At 41.6% G+C, this 23719-nt stretch overlaps 1 protein-coding gene across 2 annotated transcripts; it reads right to left on the bottom strand.

The window, feature by feature from the left end:
- Nucleotides 1-225: 225 nt before the first annotated feature.
- Nucleotides 226-19662, bottom strand: FBXO40 (F-box protein 40). Of its 2 annotated transcripts, none has more exons than XM_027531334.1 (6): nt 19402-19662; nt 19180-19290; nt 15786-15907; nt 9355-9392; nt 6424-8346; nt 226-3760 (listed from the first exon to the last, which is right to left on the bottom strand). In XM_027531334.1, the coding sequence occupies exons 4-6, from the start codon at nt 9355-9357 to the stop codon at nt 3542-3544; spliced, it is 2145 nt and encodes a 714-aa protein (XP_027387135.1). In that variant the 5' UTR covers nt 9358-9392; nt 15786-15907; nt 19180-19290; nt 19402-19662; the 3' UTR covers nt 226-3541. The 2 variants fall into 2 exon arrangements, with proteins under 2 accessions (XP_027387135.1, XP_027387210.1); XM_027531409.1 differs by having other exon boundaries at nt 19185-19290.
- Between the last annotated feature and the right edge of the window lie 4057 nt (nt 19663-23719).

Raw genomic sequence — 23719 nt, 5'->3', positions numbered from 1 at the left:
GATCAAGGAAGAGCTAGGATTGGTGACTGAGACCCATAGTTGTGGCAAGACTTCATGAAAATCCTTAGAGTTCATTGGTGAGCTGCCCATGTGCTTAGGCACTGCAGCCCTCAGGCTTATTCCTTGGCTTTTCTTTAAGACACACACTCCTTTGTTGCCACAGTGACCTCTGCGCCAGTGAGACACATCTGTCTCTATACCTCACTTGCAAGATTCACCCAGTTAGACTTTGAAAGTACAAAACAGCCTTTATTTTTGCCTGTAGAGATATTGGGGTTTCCAGGGTATAGAGATAAGTCACACTAGATATATACAATCTCATTCTTTGCTTCAGTTTGATTAGACATCACACATAGATCATACTTTGGCAGTGATTTTCTTCTTACATCAAAATTCCACCTTGATTTTCACTTTTTCCTTCATTATAAGACAAAAGCTTCTTTTCCAGGTCCTTAAGGCAATAATCCTTTCTGCCTGGGTTCCACAGACCTTACCCTCCACATACAGCTGATCCCTACTTTGGACTGGATTTCTTGGTGTGATACTCTTCAAGGGCTGTGCCCACAGATATCTCCCCCATCCAGGTTCTTATTCTTGGGTCCATAGTCCCCTTTCACTCTCCTTAGCTGATTCTTAAGCTGAAACCATTTCTAGCTACCTTGCTTTTGTCAGATAATGCTTGCTGTTCCTGCTGCTCACTGTAGCTTCATCCCATTAATCAGATCACTGTCTCTCCAAAAGGCTTTCCTTTTTCTCCAATTGTCCTGTCACCATAAAATGTGCTTTTTTGTATAGGCTAGTGGATACCTGTAGTACTCTGATTTCCTGCTACATATATAATTTAATGCCTTATAAAATGTGTTTGATGGTGTTGATCCGCTCAGTGTTGCACTTTAGATAGAAACTGGGAAAGTAGAGTGTACCTGGAATGGTGGGGCCCACAGAGAGGTGCAGTCACTCTCCCGCCTGCCCTCCTGAACCCTGGGCTGCCCAGACTGTCAAGGAAGAGCCCTCTGCTCTCTTTCTTTCTCTATACTTCTCATCTGGCTCACAGTAGCCCCAGATTTTCATCTCCCTTAGTCTACAGCTCCCCTTGCTTTCTTTTTCTAATAAAACAAAACCCCAGAATGGATTTTCAGAGCTTGCTTTCTTTGTATAGGAAGGACTAGATTCCAAAAACTTGGACCTGATCCCTGGAGAACTCTTCCTGTTTTCCTCCACTTTACTGTTTAGTTGTTGCAATTACTCATTTTCACTGAATAAAACCTTAGCTCGCACTCTAGTTATATTTTTTAGAAAATGGCACGCCATATACAAATGTGAAGTATAAGCCAAACAATAAGGATTAGGAAAAGTAGAGTTACATTACTGACTAGTATCAAGCGGCACATTAAAATGAAAGATGAGGGTACTTCTACTCTGGCACTTGTTCTCATGCCTTCATATTGACTAGACTCTTTTACTGTTGTTGGTTAAATTCTTTGTTCTCTGCATCTCCACAGTACCCATCCTCCTTTTCCCTCTGTCTTGCTTGCTGACAATTTGCTAGGAAAATGGCATCAATTAACATGAGAGGGATATAAACATGGGGTAAGCAGTTCAACCATCCTGGCTTCAGCTATGCCTGGAGACCTGATAGGATATATTTTTTGCACATGACCCAAGGACATGAAGCCACATCAAACAAACTTAGCTTCATTTGGTTCCCAACTTAAAATCATCATGTGTCTAAAATCTATTTGGTAAATAAAGAGCTGCATGAAATCATGACTACTGTAGATGGTTATTGGAGAAGGCAATGGCACCCCACTCCAGTACTCTTGCCTGGAAAATCCCATGGATGGAGGAGCCTGGTAGGCTGCAGTCCATGGGGTCGCAAAGAGTTGGACACAACTGAGCGACTTCACTTTCACTTTTCACTTTCATGCATTGGAGAAGGAAATGGCAACCCACTCCAGTGTTCTTACCTGGAGAATCCCAGGGATGGGGGAGCCTGGTGGGCTGCTGTCTATGGGGTCGCACAGAGTCGGACACGACTGAAGCAACTTAGCAGCAGCATAGATGGTTATGTGAGGTAAGAATTTGCTATACTAAAAAGCTTACCTGACTTACTGCCATTGGCGTGTCGTTCGTTAGGGCAGTGGTTCTCAACCAGGAGTGATTTTGCTACTGGAAGATATTTCCAGGGACATTTTCGGTTGTTAAAGCAGTAGGGGAGCTACTGGTATTATTGAATAGAGGCCAAGGATGTCATTAAACATCCTCTAACACACAGGACAGTCCCTTATGACAAAGAATTATCCAGTCTAAAATGTCAGTACTTCCATGAAACCCTGCTTTGGGGGATGCCAGTTTCTCTTGTGTATTTTTATTTTACTTTTGTTCTCATAAGTTTTGACTATTTTTTACCAAAATCAGAAGTGTCACCCATTTTTCACAGAATGAAGTCATGCCCAGCAAGAGGTAAGAGCAATTACAGGGAATCACTATGTTCGGATGTCTTCCTTCTCAAGATTCCCCATGGTATACTCAAGTGGTGTCTAGGACCTAGTGACTGGTAGCACAGGACCTACGGTGGGCCTGACTTTTCCATATGCATGGTCTCCTTGGGCTACCGTGCGCCTTCTGGCATGACACTGAAGTTGGGGTTAGTGTCTTGTGATCATTTCACATAGCCCAGGGTGGTGCTGGCCCATACCTGGGCTCTCCCTAATCCAGACCGAGAATACAATTTTCAGAGGAAAAGAAGCTTGAATCTTAAGTCACTATTAAAATGTTCAAAAGCAGTCTGTGATTTTTGTCCTAATTTTCTTCATACATATAGCATCTCCTTTGGATTCGTCTCATTTTTCAAGACTGTCCTTCCATATGTTGCCAAGATTCTACACAACCATGTCCTCTGTGACCTCATTTCTGCCTCTTACTGTTCGACCTTCAGTGTCCCTGAGGCTGCTGTGCTTAGCCTAGGCCCCTATTCTGTTAGACTGTTTGAACTGTCTGAGCTTAGAGACAGTGGGGTAACTAAAAGAAGCCCTGGACTTGGCTGTCAAGACAAGTCCAGCTCCAGAAACTTCAGACTGTGCTTTTTACTCTGGGTGCCCTGGGAGGCATCTCAGTCCCTCTTCCTGTACTGCCTCTGCCCCATATCATTGAAAGCGCTCATAAACTGAAAAGTTCTCCACAAAAGCACAGGCCTATGCTGGTTATGGAATTTCACTGCTCTCTCAACTCCTAAGGTCGTGGGCTCATCTTCTAAATGGCCTCCAGTTACCTATTTACTCCGCAGATGGATTTATTTTAGAAAAAAAAAGTAGGGGGAGGGAGGCTATTAGTTATCAGTATGGCGATATAGCAATTATACAAGCCATGGCTTAGGAAATTCTTCCACCTTATGCAGCTACTCAGGCTTTGAAGGGCATTGCATGTTCGAAAACACCTAGATGAGAACATTTGCAATTTACAGAAGAAAGTCCTCAAAATCACACTCTGTCCAACTTCAGTAACTCTGAATAGGAATCCAAGAACAGTGGCTTCTGAGTCTTTAGTGCAAGATGTGTCTTCCTCGTGGTCTGGCTTTAAAGGTGGTGACTAAGGTCTCTCGGGCCTGTTCATGGGACTGATGCATGCTGGTCAAAAGAATCGGGTCAGTCTTGTGTTCTACAACATTGAAGGGACAGGATTTCAGGTGCTCAGACATGGAGGCAACTTCGTTAAACTCCCAGCTCTTGATTTTGGAGAAGAGGCTGCTGAATTGCCAAATCTGAGGAGAGACAGATGCATGAAAGTAAACCCTGAGTGTGATACCCTCAGGTCGGCTTTATTTAAATAGTTTGAAGAAATGCCTTTCTGTTCTTCCTGGTCTCAGATTCCAGAGAGTGTTTAGTGACTGCAGCATACATGTGTTAGTCCCTTCTCCAGCATCCAATTCCTAGACCCCCTTCCAACTGATAACCTTCCCACCCAGCCACATGTTGTGTGAAAATGACTAATACCAACTAATACCAATCGCTTATTGCTATACACCCTCACCCCACCCCACCCCCCAGTAAAATGGTTAGTTCTAGAATAGACATATGATTCAAATCAAGACAACCAGTGCTAGTGAGAGTCTACTCCAGAACTTTCGTCTGAGATACCAGGAAGTACATTCTTTTTTCCCCTATGTGCTTAAATTTGGAAGCTATTGTCACTTAGAGCTGCTAACAGCCCTCATGGACCATGAAGGGAGAACTGTTGTCTTAGAGTGGAGTCACTAGTGAGGAAGTAGAGATAAGAATTGATAGTAAAAAGGTCATTTGGGGGGCATTTTTGAGCAGTCAGATCAAACCATACCTGAAGCTATTTGGGCCAATAAATTCCCTTTATAGTTTATTATAAACTTTATTATAAACTTATGTGTAAAGTTTCTTATGTATAAAGAATACATTTATACATATAAAGAATACCTGTATAAAGAATATTCTTATTTATAAAGAATACATTCAAGTAGTCTTGTCTGGAAAATCCCATGGATGGAGGAACCTGGCAGGCTATGGTCCATGGGGTCGCAAAAAGTTGGACACGACTAAGTGACTTCACTTTCTTTTCTTTCTATATTTATGTATTTTAATTTGGTTTTATATTGCTTAAAAATTAAAGTATGCTAATTAATAAGAGTCTCACTAGAACAGAATCCTTAGGAGAAATCTAAAAGGCTAGTACTCAAACCCCTGCTGGCCTTTGGCACTTAGGATGGTGTCAAAGTAACGAGTTTTAAAATCTGGCTATGAAGATAGGCATAACCTGATATTCTTCAACTTTATCACTTCATCATCAGTTTCTTGTCATTGTTCTTATGTAAAAAAATGTGCCCTAGGATCTTAGAACTATTTCCCTTTTTACTTGAAAAAGCCATTTTAATATGAGTATCCTGTAGCTCCAACTAAACTGTCTTTCTTCCTTTCTACAAGGAAATCAATTTGTCCTGAATGATATTTAAGAGTTGTCAGCAGTGACTGAATTGGGAAAATTGTTAGTCAAAAAATAACAAAATCCCTAGTATGTAAATTAAATTATTTGCATTTGATTTTACAGAGGAAGATATTAGGTAGTTCCAGACTATACAGTTCCCGAAGGCAGGGTCATAGTCTCATTCATGTTTATTCCTAACACATGGTCAGTTGGCAGTCAGTTATTTAACACATTCCCAGATTCATAAGGGAGAGTGTGATAATTATTTTTTGAAGAAGACTGCTCAGGGAATAAATAATAGAAAATATGCAAGATGTTTTACACATAATCAATAAAAATAGATGTAAACATCTCTTAACTCCCCAATGCCAGTTTGCATACATCCACATACTGAGAAGAAAGTCAACAGTGAGATTTTGGAATTAATGACCTAAATGGGCATCATACATTTGTGATTCACATTACTAACACATGTACCATAAGAAAGGGTGCTAAGGGCACCTTGGATATGACAAATTGGGGGTTTCACTTCTATTTGGTACAAGCTAATAGAACTTATAATACAGTTAAGTAAGCCTAGCTTTATCGGGAAAAGGGACTAAAGCTTTTCCAAGGGGAAAGATGCTTTGATTTATACAATATTTTAAAAATTAAATAAGCATTTGAACCAGGGGAAATCAGTGGATTATTTTAGAACTTCAAAATGAATTTAACAACAGCAAAAATTAGTTGACATGCAGCTGAGGAGAATCTGCTGGCATATTGTATCAATTAGAGTCTAGGCAGAAAACAGATGGCACACTCAGACTGGGTAATCTGAAGAGAATTTTTAAAAGGAATGACACATAAATGTGTGAGCAGTGTATAGGAAAACCAGAAGATTTAGGGCAGTACCTAGGCTACTGACAATCTTGAGTGTTACTACTCTAGGCCTGAATGGGAAGGAGGAGTTTATTAGAACCCAGAAAGGGTAACTGTGTGGAGAAAACCATCGGATACAGCTATCTTCAGCAGAGAGACAAGGCCAGTGCAAAGTGTCGAGAAGGGGAAAATGCATGCAGAGAGGAAGCCAGAAGAACACCTGCGGCAGCCTCTCCCACCTGCCCATCTCCCATAGACACACTCCCATTAGACTAGCCCACCTGGAAGCTGGAGAGCAAGGGAGCAAGTTAAGGTAGTCTGCAGAGATCAGCCTCCTGGGGGACAGATCACGATGGAGAATGGATCATGGAAGCAAACAGCAGATATTCTGAACACATACACAGAGATAACATAGACACTTCCATCTGTACTACTATTCTTATGTTTATGGGTCTGTCTCCTGTACTAGGCTGGCTTCCTTGGGCTCACAGACTGTGTCTCATTCCTAGTAACCTAGTACAATTCCAGTGCCTAGTACACTGCTGGTGCATAGAAGGCTCTTAGTAAATAATTGCTGAATGAATGAAGTGAATAACTAAGTGAATTACTTGCCTTTCTGTGAACTCTCCAGGAGGTGCCTCCATGGGAATACCTCTTCTTCTTCCACTGCAGGAGGACCATCCCTCTCTCTTGTAACAAAGTGGCACAGATACTCCTCATCAGCACGGACACCTGGGAGAGCTGGGACAGGCTGATGCTGTCTAGGAACCCAGCAATGTACTGCAGGACCTCCAGGGGCAGGCTGGTTAGAGAATTCTGGTTTTTTCCTTCACGACCTGAGAAATGGTTGTTCTTCCTTCCCTCACTCAGCTCTGAAGCAACCTCCGGCTTGATGGCAAAGGTCTTGAGCTCCTGACTGTAGATCACTTTTGCCTTTTGCCCTGGGGGACGGAAATGGTTTTGAATAAAGGTACATCCCAAGTAGGCCAGGGGGCATCGGTGTTGGAACCAGCCGTTGAGACAGGACTGAATGTCTGTGTGAACATTCTTGAAATGTAGGGGAAATTCATCCCTCCTGAAGAATTTGTTGCAGGTGAAAGTAAAGGCCGAGCTGCTCTTGTTGTGTCTCCTGGTCACACACTCACTGTGGAGCTCCACGTGGAGCCCATTCGCATTGCTGTTTGGGTTGGCAGTGGTTAAGAGGTCGGCCAGCACCGTCCCAGAAGAAAACTGTTCTGGCTCAAAACTGTATGTCTGTGTAGCGAAATCCATGAACAGCCCGTCAATGCTCCTGGACTCGGAGATGACGTGACCTTTGAGTTCTCTTTCCAAAGCACACAGGAGGGTGGTCTTGATGAGATCTGACTTGGGCAGGTCCTCCACAGTGATCCCTAAATCTGAAGTATCAACGGCTTTGTGCTCACTTGGCCTACAACTCATGGCATCACCTAGGCGAGCCCGCTTCCCACAGTAGCTCACTGGAACTTTGAAGGTGTAAACAGTCTTCACTTCCTGAGCCTCCAGGTTGCCGTAAACAAAGTCTCTCTCTTTGGGTGTACAAGCAGGCATCTGACCAAAGTGAATAAGCATCCTCCCATTGTGCACCAGGTACATATTATAGTCCTTTGCATCCACAGCTGTTTTCAGTCTTTCCAGAACACCATCCTGCCAAGGGGCAAGTCCTGTCTTTTCTATGGCTGCATGAAAGTCCTGCTGCTTCTGGTCTTCCTGTGGTTCTTTTCCTTTGGCAGCTCCCTCCTCTACCATTCTATTGCTGTTGGAAATCTGTTCTTTCTCTGGGCCGTTCCTGCTTTTGCTGTCACTGCTGGCTGATGAGCTTGTTAAAGCTGAGGCCGCATGCTCTTTGCTGAACATATTTTCCCACTTGTCAAACTTGGCCAGGTCCATCCCTTCTTTGGTTTTGGCTAACGCCTCTCGTTCTTCTTGACTTAGCTCTACCACCTCCCCATTCATGGCTGACAGAGAGCAGCCTGTTACCAAACCAGCATCCTCCCCACCCACCGCTCCATCCATTTCCTCCCAGCTGGCTTCACCATTCATAGGAGGTTCCTCTTCCGTGGGTTCTCTAGTTTCTGGGAAAAGTTCTACCATTTTCAGAGACCTAAAAAGGACCTTCTGGTCCTGAAGGGCCAGGGCTGTGTCCAAGCATTCCTCATCGGGGGTCTCTTTCATGATGTTCTCATGAAGCGTTGTTTCAGAGTCCACGTTTGGCCAACGGTTCCACTCCATGGAGCAGCAGACCACGCTGGCAGGACACACTTGCAGATGCTTGGCCAGCTTGTGGCGGGACATGAAGAGGGGGCAGCCATATTCAGAGTTGAGGCATGGAACCTGCTCTAAAGGGCAGAGTAGCTCGTGCTCAGCCTCTTTGCACATGTGGAAGGTAGCACCGCAGGACAGGTGGCAGTTTATCACCGGGCAAGAGACACTGGGCTCCACAGGCATGTGGCAGTGACGGTTGAAGCATCTCTCACAGTGTCTGTGCTGCCCTGGCGGAGGCCTGCGTGTCCTACCCTAGAGACACCAAAGGCAGGGGAAAGAGAAAACAAGTGACTGCTGGAAGACAAGTGTCTGTGAGTGCTTAAGTTTTAATTGACTTATTTCCTGTTTATACATGCTGATTGTAGGAACCTTGGAAAATACAGAAAGTCATAGAGAAGAAAGCTGGAGAAGAAAACGGCAACCCACTCCAATATTGTTGCCTGGAAAATCCCATGGATAGAGGAGCCTGGTGGGCTACAGTCCAAGGGGTCACTAAGAGTTGGACACGACTGAATGAGCAGGCACAGAGAAGAAAGCAAAAACTTCATAATACCACAACCAGAAATAACAACTATAAATACTCTTTATTTTCCAGTAGTTTATTTTATCTATGTACTAGATGTGTTGAAAATAGGGGGGAAAACACATACACACAGGAAAGTGGGCTACAGAATTGACAATTGCTATTTTTGAGTTGTGGATTATTGAGGATTTATGCACATTTAATTGTCTGAATACAATTTTTCTGCTTTAACTTGCTATTACGTTATGTCTAGGCTGTTTTATAAATTTTCCTTTGGAAACTTTTTTCACAGCGGCCATGTAACATTCCAGAGCAAGTGTTCTGTCATTCACATGATCAACCACCAGGGGGCAGGGCTGGGAGGACCCAAGGTGGGTCTGGTTTTGTTCACATCTGCGTCCTCAGCACCTGTCACAGGGCCTGGATCATTGTAAGCACTCAATAATATTTGCTGAATAAAGGAAGTGTTAGCCATTTAGATTACAACTGGATTTTTTTCTTTTTCATATATAAAGTTTTACTAAAAATCTTTGCTCATCAGTCTTTCTCAGGTCTCTGCTTTCCCCTAACTGTGTCGGTTTATTCTAGGTTCTGCTCTAGTACCTCTGGTTCAGCAAAAAGCCAATATATATCATTAGACCAAAAGGACAAACCTGCCAGCAGCTTGGGCTACAGGCTAAATGAGGCCACATCTGGACCTCTGAAAGGTGAAGTTCCAGTGAGCACGTGGTACTTACCATAGCTTCCAAATTCCTTCTGGCTTTGTATGATAACTCTAGGGGAAAATATAAAAGCACAAACATGAATGATCCATGAAAAAGTTATTTTATCTACTTTATCAGGGGCCAAAATGACTTCAAGTACTCTTCCATCACCCTGGAGGTAAGTATCACGGCCCCCCATTTTACAGCAAATATGCTCTTCTTAGGTTCACTTTTACTTTCTCTTCCTTTCAACACACACACATTTTTTTGCCAAGCCACTTGAAGATAAGTTGCTGATATTATTACACTTTATCTTACTGGCATATATACGCTTACTTATCTCTAAGGACTTCAGCATGTATTTCCTAAGAATAAGACATTTTCTTTTGTGACTACAGTAACATTATCTCACCTAAGAAAACTAAAAACAATTTTCTAATATCATGTAGCATGCTGTCTATATTCATATTTTCCCAATTATCCCAAAAATGTCTTCTGTGCTTTAAAAAACAATTTTCAGTTTTTGAGCCAGAATCCCAGTAAGGTCAACTTATTACATTTGTTTAAGTCTTTTTAGCCTCCTTTAATCTGGAAAATCCTCCTTAACTTTTCTTTTTTAGGAAAGACAGCCATGTAAAGTTAAATAAAATAAAATTTAAAAAAAAAAGAAAAGACAGCCTTAAATCTCAAGGAAATTGTATGCTAGTTTATTCATGTATTCATTCTTCCATCCATTTATTCAACAAGCATTTTTTGGTTACCTACTATATATGCCAGTAAGTGAGCTTAAGGGTTACCTAGACTGCTTGTTGGAGAAGGAAATGGCAACCAACTCCAGTATTCTTGCCTAGGGAATCCTGTGGACAGAGGAGCCTGGTGGGCTGCTGTCCATAGAGTCGCATAGAGTTGGACACAACTGAAGCAACTTAGCATGCATGCATGCGTTGGAGAAGGAAATGGCAACCCACTCCAGGATTCCTGCCTGGAGAATCCCAGGGACTGGGGCGTCTGATGGGCTGCTGACTATGGGGTCGCACAGAGTTGGACACGACTGAATCGACTCAGCAGCAGCAGCAGCAGCAGCAGACTGCTCGTTAAAGTGGCTTTAAACACTATTGTTCATTATGATCAGCTGTAATGCTTCTTACATATATAGATTTGCACTGTTTGGCTATTTAAGTTAATCAAAATGAACTAGAATTAATAATTTAGTTCCTCAAGTCATGCTACATTTCAAGTGTTCAGTGGCCCCATATGGTTAGTAGCTAGTCTATTGGACAACATAGAATAGAATATTTTCATCTTCATAGAAAGTTCTATTGGACAACACTGCTATGGATGCTGGCTGTACCCGTGACCTGAGTGAAGTGAGTGTTCTGAAACTTACATTCTTAACACATTCCCTATCTGACTCATGTATTGCAAGTGTGAAAGAGAGATCATGCCAGAATGCTCTGTAATAGCCTGAATCAGGAGGCAGGTAAGAAGCTGCTAGCCAGAACATTAATAGGTTCAGGGCCAAGTAGAAGATAAATCAGCCAGAGAGAGAGAGTGCTGAGCAGAGTGGAAGGACTGTGACAGTTGGACTGAGAGGGAGCAGAATAGGTTCAGACAAAGATCTTTTGGATGCAAGAGTCCAGCCACTTCTTTCAACATACAATTTAACATTCAGGTGGGCTCCCGCCATATTCCAGATCACTCCTGGGAGGAAAAAATTCCCATTGTGGACTTGTGGGAATTTATAAGTATTAGGTTCAAGCATCTGGAATTTTGGTATTCAATAAGGAACCACTTGGGAATTCCCTGGCAGTTCAATGGTTAAGACTTTGTACTTCCAGTGTTGGGGGCATGGGTTTGATCCCTGGTTGGGGAACTAAGTTCCCACAGGCTGCATGGTATGGCAAATAATAATAGTAGTAAATTAATTAAAAACAACCCATCTGGGAATTTTTTTAAAAGGATAATTGGGGGTATTAATCAGTAGTAGTGGAAGGATGGGGTGGAAGGACCTGGAGTTAGAAACTACCATATGGAGAACATGCTGGAGGCTGAGATGGTGAGACAAATGACAGCAGAAGTAGACAAGATGAGACAGACAGGAGACATTACAATGTTACAAATAACGTCTTTGTTTCTGACTTGAGATGGGGGAAGAAGAAAAGCCAAAGATGATGCCAAGAAAGTGAATCAAGAAGAGAGATATTGGGTGTAATTCTGAGAAAAATGGAGGTCTAAGGAGGAAACTGTTTGGGGAGGAAAGATGGGCCCAGCGTGTATAACACAAGTTGCTTTAGGTCATGACAGATCATGTGGGTGGGAAGATGAGGGAGTAGAATAGAGAGATGCAGACTTGAGAATTATCCACTTAAAAGTGAGAGAAAGCCATAACTGGAGAAGTGAGCACACAGAATAGAAATCTGAGCCATGAAGTACAAGGCTAAGTGTGACCACTTTGGGGATAAGAAGAGGTAGAGCCAGAGAAGGAACGCCAGAGAGCTAAGAGAGTGGGGACTATGTTGCCAGATCTAACGGAAGGGGTGAGTGACGGCCTCCAATGCTACCGTGAGGTTAGGAGCAGTGATGACAGTGCCGCTGCTCATGGCAGGGCCCTGAAGAGCTCTTGCCAGAGCACGTGCATTTCAGCTGTGAGGTGGGACTTTTGGCCATTCACAATCTGGTGTTTGTTTGGAGTGGAGGAGAAAGCTATTAAGCACACACTTCAGTGTTGGCAGGGCCTGTGCCCTGCCTGGGAGAATGAGACCATCTGTTTTCTATTCATGACAGACATTCATCAAGAATGGACTCTGGATGACTCATGGTCCCCTGTTGGGTTTTAGGTGGGACAGAAGATTGGAGTAAGGCTATGTGAAAAAAGCTAACAGTACCAGGAATGTCCAACTTCATGTTTGCCAGCCAGATTCTGTGACAAAGTTGAGCCCATTTCCCAGCAAGGGCAACGCAGCCCTGACTAGTTCTGTGCACTCCCTGTGTGTGGTGAGAACTCTGCCCTTATCGGGCACGTGTCTAGCTGGAGGGACAACAGTAATAAACTCTAAGCTCAATCATTTCTTTTAAATTGAGGTATAGTTGATTTATAATGTTGTGTTAGTTTCAGGTGCACAGCAAAGTGATACATACATCTATATCTATTTTTTCATTATTTTGCTTTCTTGGTTATTACAAAATATTAAGTATAATTCCCTGTGCTATACAGTAGGTCTTTGTTGCCAATGATTTCTTATCCTTCAGCATTATAAAAGGTTCTTAGGAACAGTGGTTTTGAGGCTAGGAACATCTGTAGTGGAGCCTTATTGCTCTCAATCTCTGCGAAGTTATTTGAAACTATCCCTTTAAGAGAAAAGAAAAGCAATGCATGGAGGCAACAAAGTTGCTTTTGCTGTTGTTGTTGCTTTATGTTGCTATTTAAAGAGCTTCTGCCAGGCTCTGGAGCTACCCCAGATGAGTGACTTTGAGAGAGGACATGTGCTCAGCAAAAAGACACTGAGTGGAGACCACTCATTGGAGATGTTTGGCAGTGGAGGAAAGGAGAAAGATAAATATAGCCCAAGGGCATAAAATATCACATCTAAACCTTTTGTTGTATAGCTGGGGGAAGTTCAGTTAAGTTCAGTTCAGTTCAGTCGCTCAGTCGCGTCCGACTCTTTTCGACCCCATGAATCGCAGCACACCAGGCCTCCCTGTCCATCACCAACTCCTGGAGTTCACTCAAACTCATGACCATCGAGTCAGTGATGCCATCCAGCCATCTCATCCTCTGTCGTCCCCTTCTCCTCCTGCCCTCAATCCCTCCCAGCATCAGAGTCTTTTCCAATGAGTTAACTCTTCACATGAGGTGGCCAAAGTACTGGAGTTTCAGCTTCAGCATCATTCCTTCCAAAGAACACCCAGGGCTGATCTCTTCTAGAATGGACTGGTTGGATCTCCTTGCAGTCTAAGGGACTCTCAAGAGTCTTCTCCAACACCACAGTTCAAAAGCATCAATTCTTCAGTGCTCAGCTTTCTTTATAGTCCAACTCTCACATCCATACATGACCACTGGAAAAACCATAGCCTTGACTAGACGGACCTTTGTTGACAAAGTAATGTCTCTGCTTTTGAATATGCTATCTAGGTTGGTCATAACTTTTCTTCCAAGGAGTAAGTGTCTTTTAATTTCATGGCTGGGGGAAAACATCCCAAAAATACTCCTACTATGATAAAGGACAATTCAAAATTGTTGATATTCTAATTATTGCTGGAGAAATAGGGTGACCAAACATGCTAGTTTGCCTTAGACACTCTCTGAGTGAGCACTGAAAGTCCCAGGTCCTAGGAAACCTCTTAGTCCCAGGTAAATTTTGACAACTGATTGATCACCTTAGGTTGGAGCCAACTGGTGTTGCCTCAACTTAACCAAGTTAGATTTATCATAGGTTGTCTCATGATATGAGATGCCCTGTTCTCCCAATTTCTATTTCAGTGCAGTGACTGGATCCTTATCCTCCATGGGGTTTGCCTTACTTGCCAGATTGAGTGCTCTCTCTGCATTTTGGATGTCATACAGGAAGAGAAATAAGATATCAATGCTTAACATGTGCATTTATATAACATCTCATTTAGTCCTCACAATAATCTTGTGAGGTGGGTATTACCATCTCGTTTACTGATAAGGACACTGAGGCACAAAGAAGCTTAAGTCTGTCTGTCTTCATACTCTACTCTCCACTACATCACACTGTATCCATTGGAGATCCATATAGACCTCTGTGGTCCATCTCCATGATCAGGGGAGAATGTGAGCCCATGGCTATACTCTGTTAGGCAATAGCCTCTTTTCCTTCAGATGAGGTGCAGAAAGGTGTCTACATGTATTATCTTTCCAAATTGTAGAGGACCTGGATGCTTCACATTAGGAAACACCTTCATCCCAATGATGATTTTTTTCGGGGGTCCTCCTCTAGAGCCATCCCATACTGTGCCCTTTTGAACAGAAACAAGATGACCATCCAGGTCCTATGCCTTCACAGTTCAGGGAATACAAATGTGACAGGGACATTTTTTAGGGTTAAAAATGTTCACTTCCATATGGAGTCTGAGATTTAAAATGAAACATCTACCAAATCAAAGCATATAGAACTTCTTCACTGTGAAAAACCTGATGAAATTCTGTTTATGAAACAGAGTATGGTTACTTGGGTGACATTTTCCCCTTCAGTTTCCATGTCCCTATAGTCACCTTTAAATTCTTGCTTCCTGTCAGAAAAGGTAATTCCCTCCTCTTAAAAATGAACTTCAATCAAGTTTGGCCAAAACACTCTCCCCAAAAATATGTTTTAAAGTTCCCCTGTCTAGAGGACAAAATGCTATATAATTTATACTTAAATAGTTGAGAGATCTACACAGAACTAGATTTTACTAATTGTACTGGATGGAGTTTAAATAGAGTATGGGTAGATAGGGGCTTCCCACGTAGCTTAGTTGGTAAAGAATCTGCCTGTAATGTGGGAGACTTGGGTTCGATTCCTGGGTCAGGAAGATCCCCTGGAGTAGGAAATGGCAACTCACTTCAGTATTCTTGCCTGGAGAATAGTAGATAGAAGGATCAAGTGCAGTACATGAGTTCAAGGGATGAATACTTCTTTAAAGAAATAGAGGAGAATTTAGAACCTGACAAAGGAGCAGGAACTATTTGATGCAAGTTTGGTGCTCTGTGGATCACTCAGAAAGGAGTTAAATTAATAAGCAAAGGCAAGTCAGCTAGAATAATAGTCCTTAAAATATGGTACCTAGACCAACAGAATCAGAATCACCCAGGAACTGGTTAGAAAAGTACTGTATTGAGCCCCACCAGATCAGAACTACTGAATCAGACCTACCAGCTGATTGAACTGTAAGCTCAAGTTTGAGAGCTAGAAGAGCCTGATATTGTGCTCCAATCACAAAGAAACTAGTGCCCAGTTATGTGGGAAGGCCTGGGAGAAAGATCTGAAAAGGCAGTTGGCAAATCTATCCATTTCTTTCCATCTCCACCACAACTGCCCAGGTCCAAGCACCATCAACTCTCATCCAGTCTGGAGCAATAGAATTATAATCACTCTTACTCCTCCCATTTTGTGCCCCATAATCTATATTCATCAGCAAAAAGAGTGATTTTAACAACTTTTAACATTAGATCACTACTTCCCTGCTTAAAATCTTCAGAGGACCCCATCCTATCACAAGGAATAAGGTCCAATGTCCTTATCTTGGCCCACGTGGTCCTCCCTGAGTGTCCCTTGCTTGCCTCTTTTACCTCACCTCTCTCCCCTGAGCACTTGGTTCCAGCACTTTTTGCTCATTCTTCTGTAGGAACTTTGTACCTGTTCTTTCTTCCAAGAGAATTCACCCCCTGCGCCTTAATTGCTTATGGGTTTCTTCTCCCCATTTAGATTTTACCTTACCTACTACTTCCACAGAGGTCTTACCTGATATCCTCAATCTGAAGTAAATTAAAGAGGGGACTCCCTGGTGGTCTGGTGGACTCTGCTTTTTCACTGCCAAGGGCACAGGTTCAATCCCTGGTCAGACTAAGACCACGCAAGCTGTGCTGCACAACCAAAAATTAAAAATAATAAAAATAAATTAATGAACACATGTTCTGCTGGGTAATTTTTTGACAGGTTACTGAATCTCCGTAAAGCTAATTTATTCATCCATAAAATGGGCCTCATCATAACCCATAGGACTGTGTGAGGATCAAACGAGATAGAGTAGTGAATGTATCTAGTATACAGGAGTCACTAAACTGTCCTTTCTCTACCAAGCTCACTCTCATGGTCACCACCCTTGTCCAGACCTTATTTCTGCCCATGGCATCACGCCCACAGCCCTTGGCTGGCCTTTCCATTTTCAGTTCTCTCTCATTCCACTGGATCTTACATACCCCGCCAGTTTAAACATTCTCAAACCCCTATTAAAAAAATAAAATAAAATCTTTCCTCACTCCTTTTTGAATGTGAATCTCCCTGATTTCCCACAATTCTGGCCTCTTCTATTCGCCACAAAGGGCTTCCCAGGTGGCGCTAGTGGTAAAGAATATGCCGGCTAGTGCAGGAGATGGAGGTTGTAAGAGATGGCAGTTCGATCCCTGGGTCAGGAAGATCCCCTGGAGGAGGGCATGGCAGCCTACTCCAGTATTCTTGCCTGGAGAATCCCCATGGACAGAGGAGCCTGGTGGGCTACAGTCCATGGGGTCTCAAAGAGACGGACACGACCGAGCGACTAAGCACAGCACCGCACCGCACATATGCTGATTTGTTTTTTTGTTATTGTTCCGTTTTGTTTTAAAGGGAGAAAAAGAAACATTTTCAACTTTATTACGTAAATGATACGTTTCTGAATGCAAAAGACTCAGTGGACTCCAGTTATGCCAGATACTCTGAATGCTGCCAGGATTGTTTGTATGACTTTACAGCACTTGTTCTTCACCCTTGCAGTCACAGAATCAGAAATCTGGATCAGGCAGATAACCAGAAATCCTCTGCTCTGGAGTTTTGCAAACGTCAGTGTGCATAGGAATCACCTGAGCAGTCCTTTTAAACTGCAGTTTCTGATCTTGTAGAACAAAGGGTTATGAAAAGGGTCTAGTTTAACTTCTTCATTTTATACAAGAGAAACTGAAGCCCAGAGAAGGAGTGTCTCATTGACCATGCCCCACAAAATCTCTGACTAGAATCACATGCTTTTATTTTTTTCTACTTCACCTTGATGTTTATTAAGAAATTCTGTGGAAACCACAGTACCACACAGAGCTACCTGTGTGATAACGGCCAAGGGCTTGTGAGCAGCTTAGATGATACCAAGGGCAAAGCAGGACAGAGCCTGGAAGAATGAGGAAGAGGTGGTGACCAAGGGTCACTGGCCAGAAGGTCGTGAGAAGGCATATAGCAGGTATATTTAAATCACTGACTCAAACAAAAGAGAATGGGATTAACAGATAATAGTTTTCACATTCTTTACTATAAAGTTAGTAGACAATCAGGGTTGGTGTCAGGGAGATATTTTTAGGCAAGGGGCCCTCCCAGCACCCCTCACATGATGTCAGCGACTAACTATTTTGCCTCCTCATGTGGCTAGCCCTGGCAATAATTATTTATTCCCGAGCTTTAACTTTAGTGGAAGTGACAAGGTCAAGAGTTTAAGAACAGAGATTAACTGTTAACCTATTAACCAGCCAATTAATTTGTTACCTTAATTATACATTGTTAATCTGTTTCCCTACTGTGGAGATATTTAATTGTAGGGAAAGAAAATGTATAAAGTTAAATATTCAAATAATTCCTTTGCCTCTTGAGATTTTAACACAAGCAGTTGGCCGAGGAAAATTCCCACATGTGGTCCCATAATCCTGGGCTTTCAGGCTATGATTTCAGCCCATTCACTATACCCTAAAAACCATCCTCCCCCAAATCACCATCTACAGTTCTCTACCTACCCTAGAAATCTAGGTATTTAATTAGCTAGTTAATTCTCATAACTGGTGCTTGTATTACATAGTGTCAGTATTTTAAATTACTGTTTTGTATTGTTCAAGAAAATGCAAACTGGCCGTATTATTTAGGAGTAGCTCTGAGTCAACTGGTCTGGTTGGTTACTGCTAAGCTAATACACCATCTTGCTAGGACAGTAATCAGTATACACCTTGAAAACTTTGGTGCTCCAGAAACCTTGACAAAATTAAATGAAGTGAGGCAATTATACACCGTGAATTTGATTGTACCTAGCAAACAGGCATAATTATAACCCAGACACTGATAGCAAAGTTATGGGATGCATCTGGAGGTTACAGAGGCTGGCAGGAAGGAACCAGGAATTAGGGTGTCTGGTGGTAGGTCTCCTTTTCTTGGCATTGGTGGCATTAGCCAGTACACTGCAAAGTTCAGAGTGTACAGAATCATTTTTGCTGCACAGGCCACTTCCCAGGATGTCCTTGGCTGAACTTTAACTCTTATCACACTAAAGCGAGGTCCGGAGGAAAACAGGAAAATAAACACTGCACCCTTCTCCCTGCCAATTTGTTTGTACATGCAACACTATGAAGTTATTCCCAAAGCTGGAAATAACCTGTCTACACTTTAAAGTGTTTGATACTTTAAGTATCATTAATCATTTTACTTTTGTCCCTCAGGATGTGCAAGTTTCAAATTTGTGACAATTTTTTGTTTTACCTGCCTGTATATGTTTTTCAACTTGTGAAATACTTTCACTTCTATTCCACAAATATATTTGGATTCAAGAGAGCTGGGAAGGAATGAGTCATGTTTAGGAAATACTGTTAAATGAAAACAGGTTTTAAACTCTGCAGGCAGAATTTTAAAAATATATGCAGGAAATACAATTGTGCTAAATTAACCAGTTGTGTCACAGGTGATCAAAGTACATGAGAATGTCTTGCAATTAACACTGAGAATGTTGGTTGGGGAAAGATCACACATTTGGACTTCAGAAAACAGAAATTCTGGGTTCTGGGCCTTTCATCTGTTCCTTCCTCCCCCTCCCCTATCTTGAACCCCCATCAATACTGTGTAACCTTAGAGACACCACATAACTACTATGGTTGATTGCAGAAGAAAGAACCTAAGCTGTTAGAAAGCAGGTAATCTCCTGCTCTAAGATTTTAGATTCAAAGCAGGAGCTCACATATGAAATGAAAGCAGAGTTTCATTCTCTGAGCCAACCTTTTCTCCCTCATATGTAACTAGTTTGTTTTAACAACCCTCTTGCTCAGAGCAAAAAGGTGATGGGCAGCTCAGCCTCTGCGTCCACGTTCACCACTCTAAATTCCCCCTTGATGACCCTGCCTGCATCTAGAAAGCTTACCTTACCGGCACGGGCTGAGTCAGCATGTGCTGCACCTGCGTCCCTGGGCTGTGAGCAGGCAGACTGCCGGAGGTGGCTGGGCGTGCATCGGCTGCTGCAGAGGACCGAATTCTGTCGTGGAGGTAGGGAAAGGAGAAAAAACTTCAACAGAAATAGTTCAAGTGCTTCAAAGTTAAAAATAAAACTATATCACAAGGGCCAATGTGACCAGGCTCAGCTTACGGTTTTTTTTTTCTTTCTCCCGTATTTATCAACGCTCTATCTCTGCTGGAGAGGCAGTCACAGGTGAAGCTGGAAGGCAAATGGGGTTTTATATCAGTGGGTTTTCTTGCCCCTGAGGAAGGAGGAAAATCCTTTTAAGAAGGATAATTTTCAAGGCCAGAGCAGCCTCTCCGAGTCCTGTGCATACGGTTGGCAGATCCAGCTGTGCTCCCTGTGGCTGGTGGAGCGCTCAGGACAGGCTGCTGCTCTAATTATAACCGTGCTTTGCACCTAAACCTGTCACTGGCTGAGGCAGCAGCTTGTGAAAGTGACATGTGGTCCTCTGTTTCTCCTATTTCTCGTCATGACAAGGAAGTGGCTGTCCTCTCCCAGCCCTCTTCCTTCCCCGGTGGTTGGGAAAGGAAGAGTTTGTAATTCAGAAATCAGGCATCGTTTAAGTCCAGTGTGAGAAAACTAGAGGTGGTAGGAGGCTTAGCTATTAGTCCAACTCTCTCTTTTTTACAGTTGAGGAGGCAGAGATTTAGAGACAGTAAATTTTGCCTAGATCTTCTAGCACTATGTTGAACAAAAGGGCTGAGTGGTCATCTCGTAACTTGTTTTTTAGATATGTTCGTTTGTGTTGTATTCTACATATAAGTGATATGGTATGGGATTTGCTGTTCTCTTTCTGACTGATTTCACTTAGTATGATAATCTCTAGGTCCATCCTTGTTGCTGCAAATGGCAGTATTTCATTCTTTTGTGGCTGAGTAATATTCCATTGTGTATAAAGATACAGATAGTGCTGCTATGAATATTGGAGTGCGTGTATCTTTTCTAATTAGTACTTTTGTTTTTTCTAAATGTGGGCCCTAGAGTGGAGTTGGTAGTTCTATTTTTAGTTTTTAAGGGACCTCCATTTTGTTTTCCGTAGTGACTGCACCGATTTACATTCCCACAAACAGTGTGCAAGGGTTCTCTTTTCTCCATATTCTCTCCAACAAGTTATTTGTAAATTTTTTGATGATGGTCATTCTGACACATGTGCAATCTCATTGTGATTTTGATTTGCATTTTTCTAATAGTTAGCTATATTTAACATCTTTTCATGTGCCTGTTAGCTGTATGTCTTCTTTGGAGAAATGTCTACTCAGGTCTTCTGAACATTTTTTTATTGGGTTGTTATTTTGATACTGAGTTGTTTAAGCTGTTGTGTATTTTAGATATTAACACCTTGTTGGTCACATCATTTGCAAATTTTTTCCCATTCCATAGATTGTCATTTTGTTTTGTGGTTTATTTTTCTGTGCAAAATTTTTAGGTCACAGCTGCTAATTTTTGCCTTTTTCCCACTTTTGCCTTAGGAGATCAAAGATAATATTGCTATGATTTATGTCAAAGGATGTTTTGCCTATAATTACTTCTAGGAGTTCTTATGGTTTCAAATCTTTCATTTAGATCTTTAAGGCATTTTGAGTCTATTTGTATATATGGTGTGAGGGAATGTTTTAATCTCATTGTTCACATATAGCTGTGTAGTTTTGGTATCAGGCTAATACTGGTCTCACAGAATGAGTTAGGAAGTGTTCTGTTTTCTGGAAGAATTTATAAAGGATTGTTAATTCTTTAAACATTTAGTAGAACTTAGCAATGATACCACCTGGGCCTGGACTTTTCTTTGTGGAAAGTTTTTGATTACTAACTTAATCTATTTGCTAGTTAAAGCTCTATTCCCAGCATTTTTATTTCTTATTGAGTCAAATTTGGTATTTTGGTCTTCCTAGGAATTTGCCCACTTTATCAAGTTATCTAATTTGTTATACAAATTTTAAAAGTTATATAATTGTTCATCAGTTCAGTTCAGTCGCTCAGTCGTGTCTGACTCTTTGAGACCCCATGAATCGCAGCACGCCAGGCCTCCCTGTCCATCACCAACTCCCGGAGTTCACTTAGACTCACGTCCATCGAGTCAGTGATGCCATCCAGCCATCTCATCCTCTGTTGTCCCCTTCTCCTCCTGCCCCGAATCCCTCCCAGCATCAGAGTCTTTTCCAATGAGTCAACTCTTCACATGAGGTGGCCAAAGTACTGGAGTTTCAGCTTTAGCATCATTCCTTCCAAATATTCATTTATAAGGGGCTTCCCAGGTGGTACTAATAGTAAAGAATCTGCCTGCCAGTGAAGGACACATAAAAGACATGGGTTTGATCCCTGAGTCTGAAAGATCCCTAGAGGAGGAAATGGCAACCCACTCCAGTATTCTTGCCTGGAGAATCCCATGGACAGAGGAGCCTGGTGAGCTACAGTTCACAGGGGCACAAAAAGTCAGACAAAACTGAAGTGACTTAGCATGCACACACATTCCTTTATAATGTTTTTTATTTCTGGAAGGTTGGTAGTTACGTCCCACCTTTCATTTCAGATTCTAGTAATTTGATTCTTCTTTCTCCCTGGCCCCTTCCCTCTCCTCCACTCCTCTCCCCCTCCTCCTCCCCTTCTTCTCAATCTAGCTAGCTTTGGTTTCATTGATTTGCTCTATTGCTTTTATATTCTCTATTTCATTTATTTCCACTCTAGCCTTTATTTCCTTCCTTGTGCTTGCTTTGGATTGACTCTGCTCTTCTTTTGCTAGTTTCTTAAGGTAAAAAGTTATTGATTTGAAAGCAAAACTATGGAGATAAGGTTTAGTAGTTGCCAGAGGTTAGGGGAGAGGGAGTGACAAATAGGTGAAACACAGAGGATTTTTAGGGCATTGTAGTATCCTATAAGATACTGTAATGGTGGATGCATAACAATTACATATTTGTCAAAATCCATATAATGTACAACATTGAGAGTGAACCCTAATGTAAACTGTGGACTTTAGAGGATAAAGATGTATTGGGGTAGATTCATCAATTATAACAAATGGACCACTCTGGTGTAGGTTGCTGATAGTGGTGGGAGGTTGTGTGTATCTGGGAGCAGGACTATATGGGAAGTCTCTGTACCTTCTCCTCATTTTTGCTGTGAAATTAAAACTGCTCTAAAAAATAAGACCATTAAAAATCAAAAGTAATTAAAAAAAATTTTTTTAAACCTCACAAATTGAGGGCCCATGTCTCTCCCCTAGATCTGCAGTCTTGCTCTGCAAGATCCCTGTGATGGCCCAGAATGTGATGGGTATCAGGACATTCAAACCTTCTACTCTCACTATCTCTATTAGTTTCCCCCAGTATATGCTGATCCCGTTATTGTTATTATATGCTACCAAATTATTCACATTATAATTTCTCCCATGTTTAATTACTTAGAAATTTTCTTTTACTTTCTAAATGGAGGGAGAGGTTAGAATTTCTAAGGAAATTACCTTTTGATCAAAGAATGCTATTTGCATGTTATTAATTCATTTGAGTTTGTTAAGATTTGATTTATGGTCTAATATTAGTCATTATGTGCTTGAAAAGAATGTGTATTCTCTACCAGTTGAATAAAAAAATCTACATACTTTCATTAAACCGAGCTTATTAACTGTATAGTTAAAATCTCTACACATACAGAATTTTTATCCACTTATCCTATGGATAAAATCATTTATTATGATTATGCATTTCAGTTTTCCCAAGAATTTTTATTAATTTTTAATAAAATTGATATATTTGAGGAATATGACAAATGTACAAATTCATTTGTGTACAAATGACACATTTGAAAAGACCCTGATGCTGGGAAAGATTGAAGATGGGAAAAGGAGACAACAAAGGATGAGATGGTTGGATGGCATCACTGACTCAATGGACATGAGTTTGAGTCAACTCTGGGAGTTGGTGATGGACAGGGAGGCCTGGCGTGCAGCAGTACATGCGGTCTTAAAGAGTCGGACACGACTAAGCGACTGAACTGACTGATACACATTCAGAATTATTATATTTTTCAGATTAATTGTTCCTTTTATTCTTTGTTTAATATACTTTTACTTCCAACAAAATGTTTTGCCTTAAAGTTTAATTTAACATACATAGCTATGCCAGCCTCCCTACTATTAAAAAAGGTTGATTTTGAGATCTTATTCTTTATAGGCTTTTATAGCTGTAGATTTCTTTCTAAGCACCTATTATAAGCATCATCCCATAAGTTTTGGATATTGTGGTTCTGTTTTCATTCATCTTTGCATGTGTCCTAATTTTCCATCTGATTTCTTCTTTATCCATTGGTTATTTGGGAGTGCCTTTTAATATCCATATGTTTGCAAATTTCCTGAATTTCTTCTATTATTGATTTCTAATTTCATCCCATTGTGTTTGGAGAACATGCTTTATATGATTTTAGCCCTGTTAAATTGATTATTTTATGGCTTCAA

Source organism: Bos indicus x Bos taurus, chromosome 1 (genome assembly GCF_003369695.1).
Source record: "Bos indicus x Bos taurus breed Angus x Brahman F1 hybrid chromosome 1, Bos_hybrid_MaternalHap_v2.0, whole genome shotgun sequence".
Classification (NCBI taxonomy): Eukaryota; Metazoa; Chordata; class Mammalia; order Artiodactyla; family Bovidae; genus Bos; species Bos indicus x Bos taurus.
The sequence above is the reverse complement of the archived record's forward strand: the minus strand, read 5'-3'. Positions and strand labels throughout refer to the sequence as shown.